The sequence below is a fragment of the Esox lucius genome, chromosome 9 (genome assembly GCF_011004845.1).
Source record: "Esox lucius isolate fEsoLuc1 chromosome 9, fEsoLuc1.pri, whole genome shotgun sequence".
NCBI lineage: Eukaryota > Metazoa > Chordata > Actinopteri > Esociformes > Esocidae > Esox > Esox lucius.
In genome coordinates, this window is record NC_047577.1 from 24,467,643 (window position 1) to 24,486,728 (window position 19,086).

Consider the following 19,086-nt stretch of genomic DNA (forward strand, 5'->3'; position numbering starts at 1 on the left):
TGTATTACTAACTAATGATTAGATTACATTTCAACTGTTTAGTTACATATGTTTTGAAGATCATTTTTTTTATATAAACATGCATGTAAATCTGTGGCTGCTGCTAGATATTAACTGACTCTTTTCTCTATGTCCCTCCTCTACAGTCTACAAGCCCTGTGATCCTCAGGTGATTCGTGACCGTGTGGCCCATATGGAGTTCTGCTACCAGGAGCTGGCCCAGCTGGCTGCCGAGCGTCGCGCCCGCCTAGAGGAATCACGACGCCTCTGGAAGTTCTTCTGGGAGATGGCCGAGGAGGAGGGCTGGATCCGGGAGAAGGAGCAGATCCTCTCGTCGGATGAGACCGGGAAGGATCTGACGGGTGCCATGCGCCTGCTGAGCCAGCACCGCGCTCTAGAGGACGAGATGAGTGGCCGTGCCGGCCACCTGCAAAACACCATTGCAGAAGGCCAGGCCATGGCTGACGCTGGTCACTTTGGCGCCGCAAAGATACGTGAGCGCATTGCTGACCTGCAGGCACAGTGGGCGGCTTTGGAGGAGCTGGCCAATGTACAGAAAGCCCGATTGGAGGAGGCTTGCGCTCTCCACCAGTTCCAGGCAGATGCAGGCGACGTCGATGCCTGGACCTTGGACGCCTTGCGCATTGTATCAAGCGGTGAGGTGGGCCATGACGAGTTCTCCACACAGGCCCTGGTGCGCAAGCATAAGGCTGCCTCTGCTGAAGTCGCCAGTTACCGACCAGTGATCGATGCACTTCATGAGCAGGCGGCAACTTTACCGAAGGAGCAGATCCAGTCGGAGGAGGTCAAGGGCCGTCTGTCAGGCATCGAGGAGCGCTACAAAGAGGTGGCCGAGCTGACGAGGCTGAGGAAGCAGGCCCTGCAGGACGCCCTGGCCCTCTATAAGATGTTCAGTGAGGCAGACGCCTGTGAGGTGTGGATTGACGAGAAGGAGCAGTGGCTCAATAGCATGGAGATCCCAGAGAAGCTAGAAGACCTAGAGGTCATTCAGCACAGGTGAGAAGCTAAATTGTTGTGTAAGTGCATGCAGAACTACTATTGTAGGGTAATAGCTGAATTATTGCATTCATGTTAATGTTCAATAAAAAAAAAAATCTGAACTTAAGCAAACCGTGCCTGACATGTGAAATAAGGAATCTTGACAGTTCTGCAACATTCCACAACATTAATTAGAACTGGGCCGTAACCAAACAGTAAGAACTGTTTGTTTTGGATTTTATCTGTATACTTATTACATGTAATACCTTTCCCAGGTTTGAGAGCCTGGAGCCTGAGATGAACAACCAGGCATCACGTGTTGCTGTTGTGAACCAGATCGCCAGGCAGCTGATGCATAATGGACACCCGAGTGAGAAAGACATCAAAGCCCAGCAAGATAAGCTCAACAACAGGCAAACAACAGCATTTCACATCCTATTTTGTCACTGGTATATTCCACATTGGTATAATGCCATACCATTACCATGCGCCACTGATGCCCATGGCCAAATGGGCACCAGTGGCTCAGAGTCAGGTTTGTAATTGGAAGTTTGTGGTTAGAATCCTGACTGGGCCAATTGTTGTTGTGTCCCTGGGCAAGGCACTTTACCCTATGTTGCTAGGGGAAAAAATGTCCCTGTACGTACTGTAAGTCACTTTGGATAAATTACTAAAATGTATATACCAAATATACAGTATTTAAAACTCTCTGCTAAATGATTGTCTTTGTATTTTCTTTTTATTTGTTTCCGCAGATGGAGCCAATTCAGGGATCTGGTGGACCAGAAGAAGGAGTTTCTTCATTCAGCTCTGGGTGTTCAGAACTACCACTTGGAATGCAATGAAACCAAGTCATGGATCCGTGAGAAGACCAAAGTCATCGAGTCCACTCAGGAGCTGGGCAACGACCTTACAGGTGTCATGGCACTGCAGCGTAAACTCACTGGTATGGAACGTGACCTGGCAGCAATCGAGGACAAGCTGGGCGACCTACGTGGAGAGGCCGAGCGGCTTGCAGGTGAGCACCCAGACCAGGCCAACGCCATCACAGGCCGCCTGGCTGAGATTACTGCTGTGTGGGAGGAGATGAAGGCCACGCTGCGAAACCGAGAGGAGTCACTGGGTGAAGCCAGCAAGCTGCAGCAATTTCTGCGTGAGCTGGATGATTTCCAGTCATGGCTGTCACGCACACAGACGGCCATCGCCTCTGAGGAGACTCCCAACACCCTGGCTGAAGCTGAGAAGCTGCTGGCGCAGCACGAGAGCATCAAGAATGAGATATGCAACTATGAGGAGGATTACCAAAAGATGCGTGACATGGGTGAGATGGTGACCCAGGGCCAGACGGATGCTCAGTATATGTTCCTGAGGCAGCGACTGCAGGCCCTGGACACGGGCTGGAACGAGCTGCACAAGATGTGGGAGAACCGGCAGAACCTTCTGTCACAGTCTCACGCCTACCAGCTGTTCCTCAGAGACACTAAGCAGGCTGAGACTTTCCTTAACAACCAGGTACCCCTCATACCATTCATTCTATTTTGGATCCATCAGTTCAGGGAATGGGTTGAAATTATTTTCCAAGAAAAGCAAATCTTAGTCTCCATTATTCTCATTATTATTGGATTTTTTATAAAATTTACCCCAAGCCAAATTCACAGGATAATTTTATTTTTATCCCAATGATCCTCTTCCTATTTATCTACATTTAGGAATACGTGCTGGCCCATACAGAGATGACAACTACACTTGAGGGGGCTGAAGGAGCTATCAAGAAGCAGGAGGACTTCATGACCACCATGGATGCCAATGAAGAGAAGATCAATGGCGTTGTGGAGGCTGGCAGACGGCTGGCAAGCGACGGCAACATAAATGGTGACCGCATCCAGGAGAGGGCGACATCAATTGATGACAGGTAAGATATTTATTTTTACACTCTAAAAAATAATTGGTTGACTATGAGAATTCAGATGTGAGGTCAATTACATGTGTTCTTTAATACTGGAACTGCCAGGCCTTTCAGACCCCCAGTGTCCGCTAGAGCCAATGCCGTTTAGCCCTATTAGATGTTGATACGAATCACCCATATTAGCATATACATTCTCCTCTGCAGCATCACCAGCCAGCCAGCCACAGCATTAGTTTATCTACTGTGTTGTTATCAAACTCTATAGTAGGGGTGTAACAGTACGTAAATGTCACTGTTCGGTACATACCGATATTTTAAGTCACAGTTCAGTATGATTTCGGTACAGTAAAAAAAGACAGGCCAAACATAACATTTATTTTAATTTATTTAAGTTATGAACTTTGTCCATTGCCATTGTAGTTAAAGCTGTACTAGGTTCTGACTTTTTCAGTGAAAAAACTATTACAGCATTTTGCAGTTACTCACCCCTCATAAAGTGGTTCTGCATTAATGCCTGATAGAGAATGAAGTTCTGAATAATAATATGAAAAATAGAATTACCTGTTCCAAAAAAAGCACTAACTCAGAGTTCAATGTTATTGTTAGCCTTGATAACGTTAGCTTAGGGTTCCTGGTAGCTAGCTATAGAGTTAAAACTCTACCATGCAAAGAAGAAATCATATGTAAACAGGATCCAGAAACGCCTCTGCCTCCTCTGGGCCTGAGCTGATTTAAAAGGCGAAGTTAAAAACTGTCCTGTGGTCTGACAAATCAGAATTTTAAATTATTTTTGGTAATCAAGGACGCTGTGTCCTCCGGGCTAAAGAGAAGAGGGACCATCTGGCTTGTTATCAGTGCACAGTTCAAAAGCAAGTATCCGTGATGGTATGGGGCTGCATTAGTGCACATGGTATGGGTGACTTGCACATCTATGAAGGCACCATTAATGCTGAACAATATGTACAGGTTTTGGGGCAACCTATGCTGCCATCCAGACAACGTATTTTTCAGGGAAGGCTTTGCTTATTTCAGCAAGACAATGCCAAACCACAGTCTGCACGTATTACAACATCATGGCTCTGTAGTAAGAGTGTAGGTGCTGAACTGTCCTGCCTGCAGTGCAGACCTGTCACTGATTGAAAACATTTGGTGCATTATGAAACGAAGAATACAGTAAAGGCGACCCAAACTTTTGAGCAGCTGCAATCCTATATCAAGCCAGAATGGTAAAACATTTCACTTTTAAAACTACAGCAATTGGTCTCCACAGTTCCAAAATGTTTACAGAGTCTTGTTAAAAGAAGAGTTGATGCAACACAGTGGTAAACATGTCCCAACATTTTTGAAAGATGTTGCTTGCATCAAATTCAGAATGGGCATGTATATTTCCAAAAACACTCAAATATCTCAGTTTCAACATTTAAAATGTTGTCTTCTGTTTTCAATTAAATATAGGGATAAATGATTTGTTTTTATTTGCATTTTAAGCAGTGTAAACAGGGTTGTATTTTACAATCAATCATAATGGTTTTACATTGAGGAATTGTACAAGCCAGGGCTCTAATATGGCATGTATCCTGAAAATACACTAAGGATTATATTAAAATAGACTGTAGCTGCCAGTTCAACCCAGCCTGAAAGTCAAAATTACCTAACACAAAATGAATAATCTAACACAAAATTAAATGTGTTAGGTTATTCACCCAAACCAACTGCCAGGCTCAAAATAATTCAGTGTGTGTATTGTCCATTATACAGCTCCTGAACAAATTAAGGGACCACTGCTCCTTTTTCTTTCCTTTCCAAATAAGTTGAAAAAGAAACTTTTGAGTGAGGAACAGAAGCGTTCAATTTGCAATGGTCTCTTATTTTAACCCTTCTATTCCTCCCTGTACAGGAACAAATGACACTGGTGAATTTTCAGGTTGACATTTTTGTGGTCATTATTATTTGATAATAATAATCATGAAAAAAAATATTGCCACTGGGAACCACAGTAATTTCATATAGCAATTTCCTGCACCAACAGTTATATATGTGATCAACATTAGGTTTATATAATTACCTCCAAAAAGGCCAACACTTGTTATTGATCTTTGGAATTACTTAGTAATGCATATTGTAAAAATAACGTCTGTACAGAACACTATTATTTACCCTTTCCAGCAATGTCATAATTACTGTTTATTCATTGAATATACCGTATATAGTAGCTTGTTAATGGTTGTCACAATTTTAAAAAGATATCAATAATTTAATGTGTTTATCCAACCTTTATACAGGCATAAGAAGAACCGTGAAGCTGCTGTAGAGCTTCTGATGAGGTTGAAAGATAACCGGGACCTTCAGAAATTCCTACAGGATTGCCAAGAGGTTTGCTGACCAACATGCCTTTCTTGACTCAGATTCTTGACTCAAGCCTATACTCTTGGATTACAAAGCCCTTTCATATTTTCTCCTCGATTGAAATAGCCCTTTAGTCCAGGATTATGCTGAATCTGGACATGGGAAACCGGCCATAACATTGGTATTACTGTCTTACAATGGTATCAGTCCCAGTGCAATAAAATGGTATAGTCACAGGCATAATCACATGTATAGTTTAAGATGTTATACAGTACCTTACTATTGATACACAGTGCCTTGCAAAAGTATTGAAAAACCTGACCGGTTCTGTAGATTTCAGATTACAAATGGAATATTTTGTTCTGTTTGATATTTTATAAAAAAAAAAAAAATTAAAGGCAAAAAACTGAAATGCATACCTTTGAAACCTGGAAGGAACCATCAACTTCGCTGTCACTTTCTGAATAAAAAACATTGAAGGATTTCAATCTGAACCAACAGGACCCAACAACAGCTAGGGGATTTTTTTCACAGCCCTGTAATCAAGGATTTATAGTCCATTCTGCACCTTCACTCCCTATCTTTAATTAGCTTCCATCGTTGATGCGAATATGGATTAAGTAGGTCTTGTTTGCATTACGCTATCTGTTCCAAGACATGAAAAACTCAGTGGCTAGTAAAAAAAAAAGAATGGACGAAATGTAGTTAGAAACCTAGAGAGGAACCAGGCTCGGAGGAGTGAACAGTCCTCTTCTGGCTGTGCCGGGTGAACAAAATGATCAATAACTGAATGTCTTCCAACAAGCAGAAAACTTGATACACTATAAAAAGACTGTAATAGCAAATTTCTCTTGCAAGTGACCTTATCCATTCAAGACACTATCATCTGATGTTAAATGTTTTCAACAAACAATATCCCAATCTCTTGCTGACAGCTTCTACTCTAGGTTTTTCCTTAACTGGTTTTCTGCCCGATAAATCCCCTCTTCAATTCCCCATGCAAGAAGGTTTAATTCTGTGTGTGTGATGTCCTTGAACTGTTCAAATCTTGAATGTGAGTTTTGGATTCACAGTTCCTTCTGTCTTTGCCCACATTCTCTTCTCTTGTCTCTGGAGATATATTGCAAAATACAGGGAAATAGTGCAAGAGAACCTGCTTCAGTCTGCTAAAAATCTGAAGCTTGGGAGGAAATTTAACTTTTAGGATCACAATGTACCCAAGCACAAGGCCAAAGAAACATTGGAAGTTGGTCAAGAAAAAAAGGTGAATGTCCTGCAGTGGCCCAACTAAAGTTCTGATCTCAATCCCGTAGAGAATCTGTGGAACTACTGGAAAATTGTGGTCCTCAAGCATCGTCCAACCAAAAGTACATTGAGCAAATCTACCAAGAATAGGTCAAAATCCTTCCGACTGTCTGCAAAGCTGGTATATAGAGCAAAAGGAGGCTCTAGCAAATATTCAAATATTCATGTAGTTTTTTACTTATTAAGCAAGCGACATACAGTATTTAATTTAATAATAAATACAGTTTTTTATATTTTAAGTATTTCCTGACACAAAACCAGTGTCACTCTACAATAATTAATTTTGAGTTCCAGTGTTTTAAAATAAAATATCAAACATAACAAAATGTCAATACACTACTTGTATTTCCATAACATAAGATAATTGGTCAGTGTTTCTGTACATTTGCAAAGCACTGTATGTTACATTGACACATCTAGCAATGTATAGTAATAGGTTAAAATCCGATGACTTGCCTTACTATTTTATGTGTGTAAAGCTGTCCCTTTGGATCAACGAGAAGATGCTCACGGCTCAGGACATGTCATACGATGAGGCCAGGAATCTCCACAGCAAATGGCTCAAGCATCAGGCCTTCATGGCCGAGCTGCAGTCTAACAAGGAGTGGTTGGACAAGATTGAGAAGGTAAGAAACTGAATTAAGGTCTTCGCTATCTTGTCAATTTAGCATTCATTATTGGATTCATGGACATGTTACTACTGAAGTAAATACAGCTCCGGAAAAAATTAAGAAACCACTGCACCTTTTTCTTTAAAAGGAAGGTTTTGGATGAGGAACAGAAGGGTTAAAATGAAAAGACCACTGCAAATGGAACGCTTCTGTTGTTCACACAAAACTTTAATTTTTTTATTTTTTCCAGAGCTGTATATTTAACCTAATCTCTAAATAAAGCTTCAGCAACATCATTCTGGCGTGGCGTCATGTTTTAATTATGCCATCTCATGGCGAATTGTGTTATTTTGCCATGGCAAGGCATTTTGATTTTGTCATGTTTTTATTTTATTTAACCTTTATTTAAACAGGCAAATCCCACTGAGAGCATGGTCTCTTTTACAGCTGCGCCGTGTAGCAAAAAAGCTAAAAATGACATATACAGAATTTTTTTTACAATAAAATACATAGATAGGAAACACACAATCAGAACATATATTTGCAGTTAACTTCACAAAGGTAATGTATCAGACATTTGAACTGCTTTTTAGGCACTAATGCTTCTAATTTAAGTTTACTTTGAGCATGTAGTCAGTTTTCTCTTACTCTGAGTAACCCGGGGGATCTCTAGTACCAGAATGTCTAGTTAGTACATCTGATAACTGCAGTTTTTCCAGTGAACAGAAACGGACCTAAAATTTAACCCTGAGGAACTCTTTAGTCAACTATAGGAATTTCAGAGTTTACCCCATCTATTATAATAGCTGGATTTCTTTCGCCAAAATAATTCTGTAACTACAGACAAATGTACTACTTTGCAGGATGGGATGCTGCTGGTGTCTGAGAAGCCAGAGACAGAGTCTGTGGTCAGGGAGAAGCTCTCTGCCCTCCAAAAGATGTGGGAAGACCTAGAGTCCACCACTCAGACCAAGGCCCAGTGCCTGTTTGACGCCAACAAGGCTGAGCTGTTCACGCAAAGCTGTGCTGACTTGGACAAGTGGCTGGGTGGCCTGGAGGGACAGATCCAGTCAGATGACTATGGCAAAGACCTGACCAGTGTCAACATCTTGCTCAAGAAACAGCAGGTAATGTACATGGTAAAGGTTAATTGCTGTAATCAGAATTAATCAAATACGATAAAATTGGCCTAAGCTGGTTTCATCAGCAAATCTGGATGCATCCTTGGATAGTGACTTAGTCTGGTTTATTATCTGGTTTATCAACTGATGGTAAAAATGCGGTAAACTGAACTAGGTGGCCTAAATGTCCTAATCCTTATCACTGGCGGACCCTAGATATTGGAGAACCAGGTGGAGGTCCGTCAGAGGGAGGTAGTGGAGCTCCAGAGCCAGGCACTTGCCCTCAGCCAGGAAGGGAAGGACACAGAGGAGGTGGACGGCCAGAGACAGGTGGTAGAGCACAAGTTAAAGGAGTTACTGGAACCTCTGAGGAAAAGAAAGAACTTCTTGATGGCATCCCGTGAAATCCATCAGTTCAACCGAGACGTGGAGGATGAGATTGTGAGTTGATTGTTGATGAAGCACCCAGGGAAGCGTAGTGTGTGTAACAATTTATTGGTACATGTTCATTTGAGGCTTCATTTGATTGGTATTTTATTCAATATACCCTAACTTATATTGCTCTTTATTCATAGCTTTGGGTCGAAGAGAGGTTGCCAATTGCAACCTCTACAGATCATGGTCTCAACCTCCAGACCGTTCAACTGCTTATCAAGAAAAATCAGGTAAGTTTATCTTAAATACTTTTGATCCATTAACTTATGTATTGAACAATCCACTTTACAAGAGAGTGACACTTCCAGTAATCCCATATAAAACACTTGAAAAATTGTGAATACTTTTTGGCGCCTATTCATTAGCAACATTATCATTGTTGAAATCAGTGCTAAGGGCAATCTCAATTGGATTTTAGCATTTACTGACACAGCATTGGGTATCACAACATTGCTGACCCCTGACTCAATTAAAGTTCTGTATTCCCTTCTCAGACCTTGCAGAAGGAGATCCAGGGACACCAGCCCCGCTGCAATGACATCTTTGAGCGGAGTGAGAGTCTGCTGAAGGAGGACAGCCTTGCCGTGGAGGCCATCCGCCAGCGTCTGGCTGACCTGAAACAGCTGTGGAGCCGGATAATTGAAGAGACTGAAAAACGCCACGCCAGACTTGAGGAGGCCCACAATGCCCAGAAGTACTACTTTGATGCGGCCGAGGCTGAAGCCTGGATGAGCGAGCAGGAGCTGTACATGATGTCTGAGGAAAAGGCCAAGGTATAGAATGTTTTTGTTTACACTGTTTTTGGTGGTGTACAAATTGTATTTTTGCCATTGGTATTCTTCACAACTTGGAAAGTTGAATATTTGAATATTTATTCCACTGATAACCAGACTTGTCGTGTATGTGTTGTGTGTATGCACATCTGCATAGTTGCGTACCTGTCCATGTCTGTATATAAGAAATTGATGGTTAGCCACTATTGCAGAGATGTACATGTGGACTGTTGAGTTGAATGTAAGCCCTGGAGTGATATCATTGACTTAACATAGACCCCTGTAGCTCTAAAAAAAAGTATTTCCCCTTTTAGGATGAGCAGAGCGCTGTAGCCATGCTGAAGAAGCACCAGATTGTGGAGCAGTCAGTGGAGGACTATGCTGAAACGGTCCATCAACTCTCCAAGACCAGCAGAGGCCTGACAGCTGCAGGTCATCCAGAAAGGTTTGTGAGAAGGCCTCTGAAGCTATAGATATGAAGGTGCAAGCAGCAATGAATGGGGTCAGAAGACAACACAGTGACAAAGGTACACTGTGGCCATGTATGAATGCAGCAATAAGACTGGTGAATTATATTCAAATTTGTCAATATTTATAATGGACATTTCAAACATGGTGCCACAAACGTCTTTACAGGAAAATTAATTCATTTAAAAAAAATGTAATTAATTAAAATGTGAAAAGAATAATTAGACAATGTTCGAATGTTTTCCCATAGTATATGTCTTAGTTTGATGAAATCAAATCAGTTTTAAAAAGACATTAATTTAATTTCACATTTGGTTCATGATAATACCTACACAAAGAATAACAGGCAGACAGAGGTCAGATAATGAATCAGAATACTTGAGATACAGAGGAATAGGCTGGAAACGCAATAGACAAGAGGTAACAGGAACATAGGAGATATCTGGTGGGGGGGGGGGGAGACAATAGCGAGACAGGTGAAACAAATCAGGGCGTGACTCCTAACCTAAATAAAGTCAGCTCTTCATTTGAGTTAGAACAATAGATAAACACAATAACCCTCATTCATGATACATCTGTACGATCAAATTTGATCATATAATGATCATACAATAATTCCACGACAGAGCTGGTATTTATCAATATTGTCTTTGTCATATCAAACTCACATCTGGGTGGAAACTGTGTAAACAAACATTAAAAATACAAAATTCTTCATTTGCAATAACAATAACAGCATTATTATCACAAAAAACAAGGGTCATAACAGTGTCAGTAAAAACAACCACAAATATAGTTTCACAGCAACAATGGACGGAGTACTCCAATATGGTGAGTATAGTCTGAAATGGTCTGGTGTGGTATTCTAACAGAATGAGACACTGTCAGATATACTTTGAGGGCAAGATGTTTTTGTGAAGCATTGTATTATTGACAACGTAGAGGTCATTGTTCAACATATTCTTCCGGATCACACTAAACAGGGAGTTGTATGAGGCATAGAGGGAAGCAGATATTTACTAAACAATGAAAGAATTAAAACAACAGGATGTAGAACACCATAGAAACTGTACAAAACAGTTTCTATGGCCCACAATAGAAAGTGTTGCCATCTCGACATTCGAACCCGGGTTACCCACGTGACAGGCTGTGTCGTTAATCACTACAACACAGAGCTGTACTTTTGCCAGGTGTCAGTATAGCCTCTTGTCTCTATCCTGAACAAATCCTCTTTTGCGACTGGCCGTTTTAATAGTTAATTAGCCATTTGTGAATGAAACTGTGAATAATACAGTTAAACTGACAAATGTTTCTTACTAAGTTTACCTCTACCACAAATAGCGGCTGTGTATTGCGTTTGCCACTGGCCGTTTTAACAGCGTATAAGCCAGTAATAGCTTTATCTACTAACTTACACTGGAGTAGTCATAAGAATTTAGAAATGTAATTACATTTATACAATAACTATCAGCAGATTCAAACATATGTCTTCCACATGAGAGGCACTGTCTTTAACCACTACGCCACAGCATTACGTTTCAGCAGTCGCTAGACTCAATTGAGGATTGTGTTAAACTGACTAACTTTTCTTATTAAGTTTAGCTCCACCACAAATAGCGTCTATGAACTGTATTGCTTTTGCCACTGGCAGTTTTAACAACTTATTAGCCAGTTATAGGCTTACCAAATATCTACTAACTTCCTAGGAATAATCATAAGAATTGAGCAATTGCTAGCGAGACTGAAGATGAACTATTCCATGCCAGAAACAGTCGCAATATAACCGTATACAGTTTCAGGTTTCGGTTTTAGCCACCAAAGTTTTTTGCTATACGGAATAATTCACAATGCGTACTTCACTTCGCCTGCGAAGAGATACGAACTCGGAACAAGTCGGCTTCTCTAACCACTACGCTATTTAAATACGGAAAATCGATAACCAGGTGGATTTCTGTTGGTAAGGAATAAGAAGGGGTGATCTGGAATCTAGATAATTAAAACAACCCCAGAGTTTTCCTCTTTCCCTAGCTCAATACCCTTTACTTTTAACGAGCACCCTCCAAAACAGATACAGCATTCAAACAGATACAGCACAAAAACTAAACAAATTAGAATTACAAGTTAATTTTGTGTTAAAGAGCACATCCTGTAACTTGCATGTAACTTGAAATAATATACTTAGTTTTCTCCCATTGTGAAGACACTGCTAATAAAAAAATTTACCTCTCATTGTCTTTCTCTCCCTATTTCTGAGTAAAATGACCAAGTTAAAGGACCAATATGTCAAATTAATATTCCATGTGGAAGCTATGTGAATTTCAGCAACAATGGTTTGCAGTCAACTATCTCAAAAAATATTTATAAAACAATTATAATAGTGTGAAAACAAACACAATTGTTAACCACATCCACTGATTTTTGTGTGTGTTTGTGTGTGCAGTGAGAGGATTGGCATGCGTCAGTCTCAGGTAGACAAGCTCTACGCCGGCATGAAGGACCTGTCTGAAGAGAGGCGAGGCAAACTGGATGAGAGGTTACGCTTGTTCCAGCTCAACCGTGAGGTTGATGACTTGGAGCAGTGGATTGCCGAGAGGGAAGTGGTGGCTGGATCTCATGAGCTGGGACAGGACTATGAGCATGTCACAGTAAGTTACAGCACTTGACTTAAAAAAATTGCCTCTCAATCATTAGGAGCATTCCTGAAAGATGGATTTGTAAATGAGCAAGATCTGTCAAACCAAAAACTTGACCAAACATTTTCGACTCCAGAAAAAGAGCTTAAAGTAATGCCTGAACAGAAACAATAGCAACAAATGCTGTAAACAAAACTGCGACTTAAGACTTAAGTTGATCTTATCCTGTCCAAGTGAATAAGACAGAGCTTTTCCATCCGTCACATTCTATTCTGTCACTATGGCCTGTCCATTTGCTGAATATTAGATTGCAAAACATTGTGCACACTACATTATAAAGGTAACAAATTATTGAATAATTTATCTGGCCATCATACTCAACCTGTGCTTGTCCAATGTAACCTAAACTAGTTTTGCTTTGACTATAAACTCTGTGTACTACTTTTCTTATCATATTTAGTTTTTATCTGCTGCCAGGATCTTTTTTCTCCTGTGGGATTAAAACTAAAAATACATGTGTTTTGATGAAAAGCAATGTTTTAATCCAATACCACTTCCGGTATTGACATTGCAATGGTTCTACTGTATCATTGCAATTGTGACATACAGTAGGCTAATACAGTTAAGATAATAAACCTTTAATATCATTAGTGTTGCAATATGTGGTTCTCAACCTTTTTTGGGCCATCGGCCTCCTATCCATTATCCAGGACCCTTACCGCCCCCATCAAATAAGGTGTAGGTTAATTGCCCTGAATATTAATTATTATTATTGTTATGAGTATTATTATTGATGTTATTATTATTGCTGTTACTATTGTTATCATCAAGAAAGCACATAATTGACTGACAAACAGATTTATTAGTTTCCCAAAGAAAAAACACCAGCCAACAGCTGGCTATTTTAACATTCAGATCTTAATTAAACAAAAGCCAATCAGAAATCTTATTAATTGTTCCAACGGAAAACAAGCTGGAACTTATCAAAGGGTAAAAGCAGAAGGATTAACTTTCAAAGGAAATAAGTTAAAAACCTTTTAAAGTTATTGAGAGCCCTGCGCCTGATTGTATTGCAGTCATGTCAACAAAGCCACTTGTATTAAATAGTGTTTTAATGTGCGTCTGGATCCTAAGTTGCTTTCAGGGGAAGTTCGACATCGGAATATCCCTCTTGTAAATGTGTAACCACTGCGATAACAAGGCGTTCACGGTGTATCCCTCAGAGAAATTAATGCTTTTAAGATAATTAAATTCTTCCACAGGTAATACAAAGAAAGAGAGCATCGATTTTCCAGAGTTTACACAGTAAATGCCATGTGGGTGAAATTGTATAGATGATACTCTGACATCCAGTTCCTATGATGGCTGCATGGTTTTAAGGTTGTAGGCCACACTTTTTGCAAGTAGTTGAAACTGAGTCTTTGGTGTAAACTCACCTTAAAACAAACTCACCTCAACTCCCCCCTTTCCAAAATATTGTTTCCAGTACAATCCCAGTTGTCCTCTAAACACCCACTGGGGGGCGGTACTGCCTCCGTTGATGAGCACTGCAATATAAGGTGTTTATAAGTTAAAAACATTGTTACTCTTATGTGTGTAGACCTAATCTATATGAATTCATACCCAGTGGTTATGGACATGCTTTATACATGTATGTTTGTGTTTTTACCTAGAAGTTGAATATTGGGGTAGTGAGAGAGCCCAGGTATATATGCAATTCAGGTAGTTTGTGAGGTGAAACTTGTTTCTGATAAAGTTCTCTCATTACGCGTTGTCCTCTATTTTACTATCAATTCACAGATGCTTCAGGAACGTTTCCGGGAGTTTGCCCGCGACACGGGCAACATCGGACAGGAGCGTGTGGATGCTGTCAACCGCATGGCTGATGAGCTGATCAATGCAGGCCATGCCGATGCCGCCACAGTGGCTGAGTGGAAGGATGGCCTGAACGAGGCTTGGGCCGACCTCCTAGAACTCATAGACACACGCACGCAGATCCTAGCCGCTTCATATGAGCTGCACAAGTTCTACCATGATGCCAAGGAGATTCTGGGCCGCATCCTGGACAAACACAAGAAACTTCCAGAGGAGGTGGGCCGTGACCAGAACACAGTTGAGACACTGCAGCGGATGCACACCACCTTTGAGCATGACATCCAGGCCCTGGGAACGCAGGTACAGGCACAGCTATCTGCATTTAACTAACAAATACCCAGCATAGATTATTTTTTCTTTTGAAAAAAAATGCATTAAACAAACTTTTGCTCTGAACTTCAGGTGAGGCAGTTGCAGGAGGATGCAGTTCGTCTCCAGTCGGCCTATGCTGGCGACAAGGCAGACGATATTCAACGGAGGGAGAGTGAAGTGCTGGAGGCCTGGAAGACCCTGCTGGAGGCCTGTGATGGCCGCAGAGTCCACCTCCTGGACACAGGCGACAAGTTCCGCTTTTTCAGCATGGTGCGCGACCTCATGCTTTGGATGGAGGATGTTATCCGTCTCATTGAAGCCCAGGAGAATCCAAGGTAAATACCTTTGTGCTCAGCTGCATTGGACTGGTCTTTGGAAAGTGTAGGGGCTTATCTGTTAGACTGCTCTAATCTGACCTGTGTAGGCCACTCTACTAAACTGGCCTTTTTAAAGTCTCATGTAAAAAAAGCATGCAATGACCACTCTCTTGGATGGACTGATGAAGATTTGTAATATATAAGAGTGAAACTGATTTAGCGATTTTTGCAAAACAGGATTGATCGAAATCCTAAACTATATATTTATTTCAGTGTTCAGTTGGGTTAGGTAGATTTTCTAACTAACTTTCTAACGACAGTATTAGCCTCTTTGACATATGTAAAAATGGGTGCTGAGACATTAAGATCAAAACGGCAAATCTCAAGGAAGATGTCACTACAGTATTTAAACACTGACACAATCGGATCTATACACCACCACAATGGATTTGAAATGAAACAACCGAGATTGAAGTGCAGACTTTCAGCTTTCATTCAAGGGGTTGCACAAAAATATTGTATGAAATGTTTAAGAATTGAAACCATTTTCATACACAGTCCCCTTATTTCAGGGGCTCAAATGTAATTGGACAAATCAACACTATCATACATTTTTCATTTTTAATACTTTTTAATGTCGAGAATCCTTTGCAGGCAATGACTGCTTGAAGTCTGGAACGCATGGACATCACCAAACGCTGGGTTTCTTCCTTTGTGATTCTTTGCCAGGCCTTTACTGCAACTGTCTTCAGTTGTTGTTTGTTCGTGGGTCTTTCTGCCTATTATCTGAAGTTTCATCTTCAACAAGTGAAATGCATGCTTGATCAGGTTGAGATCAGGTGATTGACTTGGCCATTTCAGAATATTCCACTTCTTAGCCATAAAAAACTCCTGGGTTGCTTTCACAGTGTGTTTTGAGTCATTGTCCATCTAAGTGAAGCGTCGTCCAATCAACTTGAATCTGAGCAGACTGTATATCCCTATACACTTCAGAATTAATCCGGCTGCTTCTGTCTTCTGTCACATCATCAATAAACACTAGTGACCCAGTGCCATTGGAAGCCATGCACTTACATGGCCACATGCACTTACATGGCCACAAGATTGTTCGGTATGCTTAGGATAATGAGCCATTCCAAGCCTTCTCCATACGTTTCTCTCCTGGAGAGTGTTATTTTTCTTGGTTGGATGTTGTGATGGGGTTTTTCTTTACTATGGAAAGGATCCTACGATCAACCACCACTGTCTTCCGTGGACGTCCAGGCCTTTTTATATTGCAGAACGCACCAGTACGTTTTTTTCTCAGAATGTTTCAACCTGTTGATTTGGCCACTCCTAATGTTCCTGCTATCTCTCTGATGGATTGTTTTTTCAGCCTAAGGATGGCCTGTTTCACTTGCACTAGAGCCCTTGAGCTCCATGACTGCATGTTGTGGGTTCACATCAACAGCTTCTGAATGCAAATGCCATCCTTGGAATCAACTCTAGGCCTTTTACCTGCTTAATTGATGAAGAAATAACAAAGGAATAGTCCACACCTGTCCATGAAATAGCCTTAACCCTTTCTCCAATTTGGATGTCAATACCCCCAAATTAAAGGTGAGAGACTGCACTTTAAGCCCATATTTTACTGTAACTGTAATATATTTTGATAAACAGACAAAATTACAAAACTTGTGTCAGTGTCCAATTATTTCTGGACCTAACTGTAATATCAACAAACTAACAGACATATTCTCTAGGCTTAGCCTGACTGCTGGGTGACGCTTTACTGGGAGATGCTTTTAACAATTGACTGTCATCACACACTTCAATTGAGAGATCTACAGGCTAAACTAACACACATGCAAACATCTGTTGCACATTACATATTCCCATGTCTACATCTGGGTACACACAGCCTGTCACTGCTTAACTGGTTTGGGGTCAATTGAATTTCAGTTCATTCCATTAAATTCCAATCTGTGGTTTGCATATGAATATTTTGACATTTGCGAGTGTGTTCTTGTTGCTCTGCACAGGGATGTGTCCTCTGTAGAGTTGTTAATGAACAACCACCAAGGCATCAAGGCAGAGATTGACGCCCGAAATGACAACTTTACTGCTTGCATTGAGCTGGGCAAGTCTCTGCTGGCCAGAAAGCACTATGCATCAGAGGAGGTAAAAGTCATAGCCAATCCAATGTTATACCGCTGCAGAGCTACCCATAAGCCTTTTGCACACCACTGCTCCTCGTGAGTTGAATTGTGTCTTTCCCATAGCTTCCCGGTCACAGATTAAGTTTCATTTGGACAAAAAAATCAAGCTCAATGTAAAATCTCCATGGAAGTTACATTTTAGTCATGGACTATGCTTAATCTGTTTACGGGAAACTTTTCTTCTTTCGATCTTTGAATTGCTCCAAATGAACAGATGAAAGCTAACCTCTTGTTGCTCTGTCCTGTGTTTAGATCAAAGATAAGTTACTACAACTAATGGACAAAAGGAAAGACATGATTGACAAGTGGGAGGACCGACGGGAGTGGTTAAGACTGAGTAAGGGTGTTTAATTCAGTCTTTCCCTAATGTTTTTTGTAAAATCTTGTCATTGGTTGGGCACATCAATGAGTTGAACCCAATGGGTTCTGTCCTATCCTGAAACCAATAGATTAGGCCATAGTCAGAACATAATGTTACATACTGGCATACTCAGATTGATAAGAGATTATCCATACTGAAGACTATTTGTACAACATCCTTAATATCCTAAAAAGGCTGCTATGGTAGATGCCTCAGAAAACAATATGTAGTGAAATATTTCAGTTTGTCTATTCAGCAGAAAAGGTGGTCTAGCCAAGAAAATACAAATCCTCCACAAACAAATGCCCAGCAAACATTCCACTTCACCCATGGTATAAGGTTGACAGTGTGACACCATTTAGAAATGTGACCCACATTCCATAACTCGGCAGCCTTCCTTCCTCCAGAGATAAAATTGACTCACAACTAAATCCCTGTCTGAATGGTTCCAGAGGAGCTTATTATGTGTTGAGGTCTTCCTACTGACCCTCTGCATGTTGACCTTATTCCAGGCTTACTGGAAAATAGGTTTCTAATTTCAGGGTATTTTCCTGGTTAAGATTGAATAGATTTTTTTTTAAAGTTAAACCACCAATCGCAACCTCTACTTACCCTTTCCCACACTGCACCAAAAATACATGTCTTTCGGATTATGCTTTTCAGCCATCTAACAAAGCGCAAATGGTAGCCCCTGGAGGATAATCATGCTTGACTCAGTGATGACTTGTCATAAACAATTGTCGTTTTCCTTCAGGAAGAGGAGCTTTCTCTGAGGTGTTGTGTAGAGCTGGGTTGTGTTAATTAAGCAGCAAATAGAAGAAAACAGATCTAGAATGTCCAATGAAAAAAACACATTTTTTGATTCAAAATATATTTGGACAACGTTCCCTACTGAACTCAACAATGATGAGCTTCTGAGCACTGAAGGCTTATCCCTATTTATCCTAAGTATCATATTTTACTGCACAAACAGTCCTTCACAATTACTGGCCACCGTGATAAAAATTTACAACAATTAATACAAAATATTTTTTAACATATTAAATATCTGATTAATAATAATTAATGGTTCAATCACCAAAATCACCAAAATAACAATTACAAATGTATCAAATTACAAATGTATCAAATTATAAATTAATTTCCCAATTTTGTAAATGTCAACGTCATTGGCACACTTGTTTTCAGTCCTTTTTGCATCCTCCTCTTGCAAAGATAATAACACTGAACATTTTTGAACTTTTATGAGATTAGTGAATGCTTTGGAAGGGATCTTAGACCATTCCTCTGTATAGGTTTGTTGCACATCATTCAGATACTTCTGACTATGTTTATGTTAACACTAGTCTTTAATGGGATTAAAAGTCCACAGACTTAGATGGTTATTACAAAATGTAGGTCATTTACTTGCAGTAAAAACCACTTG

General features: G+C 40.5%; 1 protein-coding gene across 3 annotated transcripts in view; it reads left to right on the forward strand.

Moving 5' to 3' along the window:
* LOC105006131 (spectrin beta chain, non-erythrocytic 1) overlaps positions 1 to 19,086 on the forward strand; it is a 133,356-nt gene that overhangs the window by 94,485 nt on the left and 19,785 nt on the right. For all 3 annotated transcript variants that reach the window (XM_010864484.5, XM_034294561.1, XM_010864485.4), the window contains 16 exons: positions 147 to 1,017; positions 1,275 to 1,412; positions 1,755 to 2,511; positions 2,709 to 2,911; positions 5,188 to 5,278; positions 7,036 to 7,182; positions 8,031 to 8,294; positions 8,505 to 8,729; positions 8,864 to 8,953; positions 9,218 to 9,496; positions 9,811 to 9,941; positions 12,405 to 12,609; positions 14,398 to 14,772; positions 14,875 to 15,119; positions 17,123 to 17,261; positions 17,552 to 17,636. In XM_010864484.5, the coding sequence (XP_010862786.1) occupies positions 147 to 1,017; positions 1,275 to 1,412; positions 1,755 to 2,511; positions 2,709 to 2,911; positions 5,188 to 5,278; positions 7,036 to 7,182; positions 8,031 to 8,294; positions 8,505 to 8,729; positions 8,864 to 8,953; positions 9,218 to 9,496; positions 9,811 to 9,941; positions 12,405 to 12,609; positions 14,398 to 14,772; positions 14,875 to 15,119; positions 17,123 to 17,261; positions 17,552 to 17,636 (4,245 nt within the window). The remainder of the gene's footprint in view (positions 1 to 146; positions 1,018 to 1,274; positions 1,413 to 1,754; positions 2,512 to 2,708; positions 2,912 to 5,187; positions 5,279 to 7,035; positions 7,183 to 8,030; positions 8,295 to 8,504; positions 8,730 to 8,863; positions 8,954 to 9,217; positions 9,497 to 9,810; positions 9,942 to 12,404; positions 12,610 to 14,397; positions 14,773 to 14,874; positions 15,120 to 17,122; positions 17,262 to 17,551; positions 17,637 to 19,086) is intronic.